At 38.0% G+C, this 10,390-nt stretch overlaps 1 protein-coding gene across 1 annotated transcript; it reads right to left on the minus strand.

Moving 5' to 3' along the window:
• Positions 1-6,266: 6,266 nt before the first annotated feature.
• On the minus strand, positions 6,267-7,547 carry GCNT1 (glucosaminyl (N-acetyl) transferase 1, core 2). Its single transcript, XM_010185910.1, has one exon. It carries the CDS (start codon positions 7,545-7,547, stop codon positions 6,267-6,269), a length of 1,281 nt encoding a protein of 426 aa, XP_010184212.1.
• Positions 7,548-10,390: the final 2,843 nt, after the last annotated feature.

Genomic DNA, 10,390 nt, shown 5'->3' on the forward strand with positions numbered 1-10,390 from the left:
TGGAAGCAGAGAGAGACACACTGGGCTGAGTCTTCCTACTACAGAGGAGCAAACCAACTGAAACCCCCCACTCTCAGCCCCTGAGCCTCAAGGCAAAGGGTAGAGGGGGAGGTGAAGAAACTGGGAACAAAAGCTGAGCCTGGGAAGAAGGGAGGAGTGGGGGGAAGGTGTTTTGACTTTAAGATCTGGTTGTATCTCCCATTGTTCTACTCTGATGTTGGTATCAAATTTAAATTGTTTTGGTTTTTTATTCCTTATGATGAGTCTGTCTTTTGGCTGTGACCTGTTTAAGTGGTGAGAAGCCCTCCCAGTCTTTATTTTGACTAGGTCTTTTTTGGGGCATCGTGGTGCTCAGTTAGGTGGGCCTAAACCACGACACCTTGTGGAGGATTTTCCCTCTCATTTGAAAAATATCCATGTGTGACTATTTTTAATGCTAGAAAGATGCTGAGTTGGTGGAGAGTTGTCATAGTTTCAGGCAAATTAACTGAACTATATGGATTACACAGCTGAGCTGCCAGTCTAGCAATTACATATTTTCTGAGTGTTCTTCAGGCTACCAGTAAAAATTCAACCTTCAAAGGTCAAGAAGGGTGATAGGCAGCTACATTGACTGCAGATTTTGATACAGTCATAGGTAAAAGAAATATGACTTCAAAAATACACAATGGTATATAGTTCAATACTGCTTTAGTTAGACCTGAAAAATACTGAGCTTGTGTGAGCTTTGAAATTTTTGAGAATGCATTCCCATGAAGATAGATCAGAGACATTTAGGAATGACTGCTCTTTCCCACAGTATTTATTTTAAGAATTCTGATGCAAAATGAACTTGACAGTTGCAGCTGAGGTTTTAATTTAAAAGAAAATCCTGGATCTTTTAAATTATTCTCTTCCAAACAAATGGCAGCCATGCAAAAGCAATTATTCGTAAGAGGATTTGAGATTCTGAATTTACTAAAAAATCAAACTAAGAAATAGCTACCAAATTAAGAAAAAACATGACCCCTTACCTAAGAGCTGTTCTTTAGGTCCCAATTAATTTTCATGAGTTGCTCACCTTCCACAGAGGTATTGAAGCCTACAATTATGCTGAAATAGAGAATAAATTATTCTGCTCATCCTTCTCCTAAATAAAGAAAGAAAGAAATTACTATGCCTCTCAGTTATACAACAGTGCAGAAGTGATTGTACTCAATTAAAAATATTTCTGTTTGATTGCTTCTTATGGAAAGCCCTATAGAACCTAAGAAGTGTGCTTGAAGTGTAGTGTTAAAATAGTGAAAACTATTTCTAAATGATGGGATTTAACCTATATTCATGACTCAAATGTCTCTTTTATATTGAAGTAAATGTAGCAAAATTGTAAATGTGATGTATGTAGTAGATCTTATTTCGAATTGTAATTCACAAAGGAAAAGCGTGTCTGCAAATTTTACTGATTAGGAAGTACCTAGAAGGATTTCAGCTACTGAGAGAAACCTCATTTAGAATCATAGAATCATTTGGAAAAGACTTTTAAGATCATCAAGTCCAAGCATTAACCTAGCACTGACAGGTTCACCACTAAACCTCGTCACTAAGTGCCACATCTACCCGTCTTTTAAGTACCTCCAGGGATGGTGACTCCACCACTTCTCTGGGCAGCCTGTTCCAGTGCTTCAAAACCCTTTTGTTGAAGAAACTTTTCCTAATATCCAATCTAAACCTCCTCTGGTGCAACCTGAGGCCACTTTCTCCTGTTCTATTGCTTACTACTTGGGAGAAATGACCGACCCTGACTTCGCACCCTAGCCTCCTTTCAGGTAGTTGTGCAGAACAATGAGGTCTCCCCTGAGGTTCCTTTTCTTCAGGCTGAACAACCCCAGTTCCCTCAGCTGCTCCTCATAAGATTGTTCTCTTTATATCCTTCACCAGCTTCATTGCCCTTCTTTTGCCCTCCAGCACCTCAATGTCTTTTTGTAGTGAGGGGCCCAAAACTGAACACAGTACTTGAGGTGTGACCTCACCAGTGCAAAGTACTGTGACAAAGGGACAGTCATTTCCCTGGTCCTGCTGGCTACACTATTTCTGATGCAAGCCAGGATGTTATTGGCTTTCTTGGCTACCTGGGCACACTGCTGGCTAGCAGAAGTCTAGCAGAAGTCCTTAGAGAAGATGTACATGAGTTGTGTAGTCTGGTTATTTATTAGTTCTGAACTCTTTAAGTGTCATTGCTGGAATTAAATTAAAACACATTTATTATTTTTAATGACTACCATAGCCACTCAAAGCTAGCAATAGCACTGAATCTGGAGGAAGGGATTATGTCTTCCTTAGCAGCATAGTGCAAGTATGTTGGATCAGATGGCCACTCTTTCATTTTTATCTTCTAATGCATTCATGTTATAACTCAGGTCAGTTTTTAATTGTCATGCCACTTGAAAATGCAGCAAGTAATGGTGATCTGGCTGGCAACCTTAATTATAACTGCAGTGTTCAACTTGAAGTTTTCTTCTTGTTTTCTGTTGTGATAGGAAGCAGAGCAGTGCCTCTGATGCACTGAGGTCTTTTGGAAAATTCTACTATGGAAAGTTAAAAGACAAGTTAGGGGATTTTGAATTGGCTACGTGTTACTTCAGCAATAGTTTCACTGTCTACTCACTCCTCAGTACTGCTGAGCTGGGATGAGAAACTGAACCAGCTTGAAAATACAGGAAGTTAAAAAAAAAAAAAAAGGTTGTTAGGTAGAATGCAAGCAGTTTTCTTCCTGGCTTCCCAAAGGATGATAAGGTCACAACGTGAGGTCTGATGTAAGCTGAGCACATACAGCAAGGACTGGACAAAGCAGGTTCTCAGAGTGCCCCGGGCAGCACCATAGCTGAACCTACCATCACAGCTTCGAATTTAACTGCTCTATTCTCTGTTCAGCTTCTAAGTTCAGTCCTGGTGCAGGTCTATGCATTGCCTTCTTCCCTGAGAGGTAACCTGAATGTGATCAGACGAAAACGGCAGTTTTCTTGTCTTATAGAACCACTGCATTCAGAATTTATGGCTGAATGGTTGATGTAATCATTAAGTTTTAATTTGTAGCTATTCCTAACAAGAACCCAGGAACTTCAGCACAGCAGTAAGATTAGATTTTTGCTGCAGTATCAGTGAAGCATTTTTTCCTTTCATTTTTACTTAAGCTAGTACTAGATTTTTACTCCAGCACTGTAAACATCTAGTAGAAAAATAGACAAGTTATGAAAAACCAACTGCTGATGTCAGTAAGGGATATAATCTAGATTTTATTTGAGTTTTTTTGGTGCTGCAAAGTTGCTCAATTCTGGGATTATGATTATTTTGACTAAGTTTCTTGGCAGATTCAGTGAAATACCAATGTAAGTTAGATTGTTTTCTCTACCCATTGTAGCTGGCTGTGGTGTCTTTTCTGTATATGTAGTTGCAATACCTTTAATTAAGCTATTCATTTCCTCTGGCACATTCGGTGCTTGTTCAACAGATTAAGAGTTCTTTTCATGAGACTGCCTTTCTAGACCATTAAAAACATACTAGGTGTCTTTTCTACAATTCACTTTTAGGGAGGTGTTGGTTTTGGGTTTTTGGGGTTTTATTTTGTGATTCACTTTTCCTAGAAGAAAAAGAAATTAATCCTTATCTTATGGAGAATGTATGCTAAAGAGAAAAGTTCTCCTATTTTTCACTCTCTACAGAACAGAACATATGGTGAGTGTACACAGGATGCCTCTTGAGTCTATCCAAATAATAAAATTGGAGCACCTATTCAAGTAGAATCTTCACTGTCTATCTACAGTAGCAATAGCAGAGATGCAGAAAGGAATTCACCATGTTATACAAATGAGTAAGTACAAAGCAGGCTGGAATAGGTAGCTAAAGAGATTGATGTCTAGCAGATTTCAAGCAATTGAGTCAGCAGCCCATCCTGTGCAGACTTCATTATCACTTTTCAGTGATATTTGAACCAGCAGTTCTGGTCTTATAGAAAATATAAATGTAGCTTGTCTTTAGATGGAAATACTTAAAAATGTAACGTGATTCCTGGAATTTTCCAGTACTATGTGCAGTGAAGTTACACACCTTGTTGTAGCCTGTGTAAGATGCTAGAACAAAAATGTCTATAAGAGCATTCTTGTTGAAAAGCCAAAGGGTGGAGAACACAAGGCATTTCCCTCCACTGCCTCAGGTCACAGGCTTTAATTACCTGTTTATGCATCATGTGAGAGTCTCTGAAGACTACCTAAACAGCTTTCAGGTGGTTTGGAAGGTAGGGGTTGGCAAAAATAGACCCTATTTCAGATTAAATTGCTTGTCTCCCTAGCTGTTTGCATGATCAACAGAAAACAGTTGATTATGTTAATACGCAAGTATTGGGGCACACCTTAGGAGAAACTCCGTAACAAAATACCTTTGTAAGAAACACACACTGCTATCACAGAAACAGTTTAAGAAGGAAAATATTTAGTCTGTTTTGTCATTTGCTAGTGCCTGTAATGAATTCCACTGTTATCTCAGGAGTCAGATGAGACGCCTGACAGTAACTATGCATGACAAACCTGAACTGATATGGAAAGTGTATCACAGACTCACAGAATGTTAGGAGTTGGAAGGGACCTCGAGAGATCATCCAGTCCAACCCCCCTGCCAGAGCAGGATCACCTAGACTGGGTCACACAGGAACACTTCCAGGCAGGTTTTGAATGTCTCCAGAGAAGGAGACTCCACAACCTCTCTGGGCAGCCTGGTCCAGTGCTCCATAACCCTTACAGTAAAAAAGCTTTTCCTCATGTTCAGATCGAGCCTCCTATGTTCCAGCTTGCACCCATTGCCCCTTGTCCTGTCATTGGACATCACTGAGAAGAGCCTGGCTCCTTCCTCCTGACACTCGCCCTTTACAAATTTATAACCATGAATGAGGTCACCCCTCAGTCTCCTCTTCTCCAAGCTAAAGAGGCCCAGCTCCCTCAGCCACTTCTCACACCTCAGTCTCCTCTCACCACCATGCTTCTGTGCTACATTGCAGCAGCTAAACTAAGCAGGGACCTAACTCAGAACAAAACTCATGCAGATTTTGTCTTTTTCCTTCCACCAAAAGAAACAAATAAATAAAAATCAGCTGCACCAGCTAAACCTAAACAAGCACAGAAACATGAAAGAACAAATATATGGAGGAAAGGTAGGACTTGTCTCAGCTACAGCTACAGCTACAGCTACAGCTGTGTATGGCAGCATATGGTAAAAGCATTTTAGGTCTTAATCATTAGGATTTTTTGGTGGTGCTTTTAGAAGGACTTTAATTGTAGGAAAAGGCAACATTGTTTAGAAAAATAACTTTATTTTGGCATCCTCAGTGTTAAAAGAACCTGGAATGCAAGCTGAGCTTGACAGAAAGCAGAAACCAGCAGTTCCACCAATGACATTTAGACACTACTCCAGTTCTTCCTTTAATTTTTTGAGAAACTTGAGTAATTTTGGATCCAAAAGCAAGATTTCTGATATAGTAAGAACTGCAAAATTACAAGTCTAACTCTCATCAGGCACAAAACTGAAGTTTCCCTGAGAAGATGTAATTACAAACTAGTGTATAAACTTTATATCACATTATCAGGGAGGTTTAAGAGTATAAAAGCAAGATTTGGCTACAAAAATCAGGAGGATTAAGAATTACATATTACAGAATGACAGCAATCAGATTTAAGTTAATGATGACAGCTGGCTTTGGTATATTCCTTTTTGTTTAGTTTTCAGATTAGCTCTAATAATATTTTCCTGAGATCTTTCAGTACTCAGTATGAAGTCTGTGCAGTCCAGCTGCTTTTTTCCTTTTTATTTCTCCCCCCTTTTCATCTTTCCTTTCCAGCTAGCATTACATTAATGGGAAAAAAACAAACAGAGGAATAACCATGAACAATATGCATTTTCCAAGCCTTTAAACAAGTAATTTAGCCAAAGGAAGTCCACTAATTACATACCTTAGATAATAAATATTGCAAATACTTGGCCTTCCAAAAATCACTGTCTTTGATTTTGTAGCCTAAGTTCCAAGACTCAGTGTGCAACAGAAGGTATCCCCATTTTCACTTGTGACTTGTCTTGTCTCCCTTTTGTCCATGGAGAAGCAGGGACGGTGTCAGCACCACCATACAAACATGGTGAGAACCATTATACCCATCATCAGCATCACCGCCATCAGCGTTACATGTTAAAAGTTCATAACTGTATACTATTTGTACCTATATTTCATATCATGAGCATGCAGAAATTCAGTTCTTTTGCAGATACAAAGCTTTGTGTCGCAAATGCTCTTCTAAACACTTCACTGCAAAAGGGTCAACATCAGTGTCAAACTTATTAGCAAAGAAGTGGTGGTTTCGTAGCATCCAGTTCAGGTCTCCTACCCCAAAAACACAGACAGAACGAACATGAACTCCACTGCATGGTGGGTAGGGTGCACCTTTAGACACATCACCTTCAAAGTACTGCCACTTGACAAACCTGGCCAGTGCGTTCATGTCAGAAACATCATACTTGCCACTAGAAGAAACTGCACCGGGGACTTCAGGGATTCTCTGAATTGTTGCCCACAGGTACTCATCTGGGCTGTAAGTGTCTTTTGCCCATTCAATGAACTTAAGTATTTTGCTGCTTTCTAGTGTGTGTTCTACAAATCTTCTGCTGACTACAAAATAGGCACTACCAGAAAAAATCGGAGTACTGAGAGGTGGTAGTTGTTTGTCTACACCCGTGTTCTTTATTCTACCATCAATAATTTCATGGTGTTTTTTCCACCTTACTTCTTTATAAACAGGCATTTTTTCCGTTTCCAAGCTGTTTTCACCTTTAAGGGCTTTTAATTTCTCTACTATTTCCTGGTTAGTCTTTATAGGGAAGTCCATGCCACAGAGGTTTATTAGGTATTTCCAGTTTGAACTTCTTCTGTAGAGATCTTTCATGCAGTTAATGTCTGCCTGCACCCTGCTCCATGAAGCATATACAACACTCTCTAACTGGCTGGAAATAAAGACATTATCAAAACAAGAGACTATTCCCTTCACAGCAGCAAAAAAAGATTCTGGAGACTTTTTGTCAACATGAATGCAGTAAAAATTCTGAGGGGCATAGATTGATCTTAGAAGTCTATCAAGCATCTCAATTTTGTGATAAATCACTATCGAGTAAGCAATTGGAAATTCTGCTTCTTCATTGCTGAGAGGTTCTGTAATGTATTTCCTAGCCTTGGTGAAGGAGGCACAGTCTGCTGTCATGTTAATATAATCATTTGTTGTTAGTCTGGGACGTCTCTTAAATGACACTGACAACATCTCAAGCTTTACCTTTTGAATTTCTTCTATATCCCCCTCTGTAATCTTGGTGCAGTTAACATTGCCAATAGGGTCTTCTTCTGTCAGCTCTAGATGTCTCCGATTTAAGAAGTCTTGTTTCTGGTTGACTTTCAAAACCGAAACGATTACTAAAATAAGAGTTAGACCCAAGAAAAGCCTGAAGTGTGAGTTGTGGCAAAACCGTAATTTCCTCTTCAGCATTTCAAATACCAGGTGGCTTTGCAGGGCTAAAGAAATTGCCCTCCGCTCTGCTCATAACAGCTTCAACAACTTCAGAAAACACAGTTTGTATTTCTCAAGAATTTGATGAATTTGTCAGGAAGATAGAAGGAAAAATCCTAAAATAAATTTAAATATGACTGTCATTCAAATACTAAAAAGTTTGCTTAAAAAACTAGTGGTTAATAATTACATTGTTATTTAGTGAATCTAAAAAAATTATTAGTTCAGCCAAAACTATTCTGTTGAAAATTATAAGTCAATGAATAACATTAGTTTATGTTTCTAGAAAAAGATAGGGAGAGGCAGATAGTTTTCGTGAGACATTCTTTCCTGTCTTGTACCAGTTATAGTATTAAGATTACAAACCACAGTTCAAGAAGAAAACAGAGCTAATTTAGCTACACCTGACAAAATTAAAGCTAATAGGTCAGATACATTACTAAGAAGTAAATATTTTATATTTATTCACACGTCAGAGTTTGACAATAATGTTTTATACTCACTTCAGCAATGACATAGATTTCATTATGACTGTAACTTACCACTCACTTCCTGTATGCTAGTCATGCTCTATCTTCTCACCGGGAAAGCAGTTCTTGAAGCCTTTCAAGATTTTTATGTGAGTTACAGCCTTTTCAACATCCTGCAGATGAGCTTTGAAACTATCAGGAAAGATCTGATGAGAAAGGGAGGAAGAAGTTAGAACAGCATAGCTCCTCAACTTTCAGAGTTGTGAAAGCAGCTTTAACTGAATTGCTGAAGTACCTTTTTAAGGTAAAAGGCAATACTTATGGCTTATCTCTAAAGCCGATTTGTGCTAACTCACTGCAAATGCACAAACCTAAGAACACAGCAGTGTAGTGTTACCATCGTTTAACCACACTTGTTTTTATGACTCAGCAGTTGCTTTTATGTGTAAATATGCTGCAACACTGAGTTGCAACAATATCTCAATCTAGCCATCTTTATTTCAGAGGCACTACATTGGTTTTGTTAGTCCTGTTTCCCCTTAAGCACCTTTCTTCTGTTTCAGTACTCTGTGAAGGAATCAAGGCACTTTTATGTAACTGCTACAGTTGTAGCTGTTGAGAAAACTCCAGTCTAAATCTTGATTGCAGAACTCGGTGTCTTTTTTTGTAAGTACTACCTCATGTAGGTGTAGGTAAACTGATCAAGAACAGGATATCCTTAAACAACTTACATTGCTACTCAAATGACATTTCTAATAACTTATTGGCTCAAGTGCAGTTTTGAATTTCAAACCAACCTCTAATTGTAAAAGCCAATACAGTTAATAGAAAATGTCTTCCAAAAATTTGACTTATAAGTTTAAAGATTAATGAAATACTGAAATATTTGAGGGATCTACAGATCCCTTGATTTTTACTACTTTCAAGGAAAAAAAAACTAACTAGTGCCTCTGAATAACTTTCTGCACAGCTCTAAGAATAATTGTTACCTCCAAAAGAGTTGTAAGAAAATTTGTTTAAGAAAAAGAAGCAGATCCTCTGTCTGCTTTGGGTTTTCTGTAGGTTGTTCAGTGTAAGATTTTTCTTTTTTTCCCTCTTTTCTTTAAGCTACTTTTAAATCATTTTAGCTCTTAATTCTCAAACTGTGGCTTTTAACCCACTATTTGAAAATATCAGAACAGGTACATGGATTGAAGCCTGGCATCACAGAGGTTTTTTAGTGGTAATGGTGCCACCAAGATGTACTACACATTGGGTCCATCACTATGCCCAAACTGACTGGAGGAATTGATCCACCTGTAGTAGGTGTGGGGAAGGTGCAGATCACTACACAAATGTCTAGCACAGCTGTAAAGATCAGCAGTACTTTAAGCAAGTAGTATAACAAAATATTTTGTAATTCAAAACACTAGCAGGCAGAGACCAGAAAATATTTGTGACATTATATAAATATCTTATTTACTATAAAGTGTACTTTGTCTCCCAGAGTTACACCTGTAATTATTTTATCTTGCATTCCTAATTTATCTTAGGGAAATGGATACTTGTTGCAAATCTGGTTGAGGTTTATAGTGAAGTCAAACTCAAAGAACTAAAATTTTAACCCTTAAGGTAAGTAGCGAGATGAATTAGTGTGCAATTACAGCTGAAAGCAGAGAGGTACCTTTTAAGTATCAGGTCTCACACTTTAAGTTTGAATTAAAAAAAAATTAAAAAGGTAAACTCTACAACTGCCACTTTTAGTTTGCAATGGGGCATCAAACACAATAAAATAATTTAAAGCTAGTTTTAACAGGCTTTATAACTTATCACACACTTTCTTACTTGACATCCTGCTAGTTTTGACTGTTAGATCTAATCCAATAAAAATAGCCACTGCGTACTAAATTAATGAAGAAAGAATACTAGCTACGTGATAGTCTCCATAATGTCTATCAAGTATATATTTCCACAGGATAAAGTTTGTGATACTGGTTACCCTTAAATTACTATTTTCTGCCTATCAACTTAGAAATTAAGATTTTTCTAGAACTTCAAATGTACTTCAAATACAGTTACATTTGTGAAGCTACCACTGCAGTCTTCACCTTCTACGATTTCCAAAGAATAAAGCTTGCCAAGAAGGTCTTGCATACCCAGCTGGGTGCAATTCCTCTATAGTTTTGAGCTCAGAATAATCAGACTCTGCATTTCCATTATACCAAAATGAGAGATCTACAAACATTTGCACATTAACATGGCTCTTATCTTTAGGTGGAGGTTTTTCCCCACAGTCAAATTTCTCTCACTGACATACTGCCTCCTCTGAACAGTCTTAACAATAAGTTACTACTAGTTTATGCTTGCAATTCC

Source organism: Mesitornis unicolor, unplaced genomic scaffold (genome assembly GCF_000695765.1).
Source record: "Mesitornis unicolor isolate BGI_N332 unplaced genomic scaffold, ASM69576v1 scaffold14096, whole genome shotgun sequence".
NCBI classification, from domain to species: Eukaryota; Metazoa; Chordata; class Aves; order Mesitornithiformes; family Mesitornithidae; genus Mesitornis; species Mesitornis unicolor.

Bases quoted from the DNA above. Each gene is read 5' to 3' on its own strand.
- GCNT1 (XM_010185910.1), bottom strand. From the start codon at position 7,547: ATGCTGAAGAGGAAATTACGGTTTTGCCACAACTCACACTTCAGGCTT.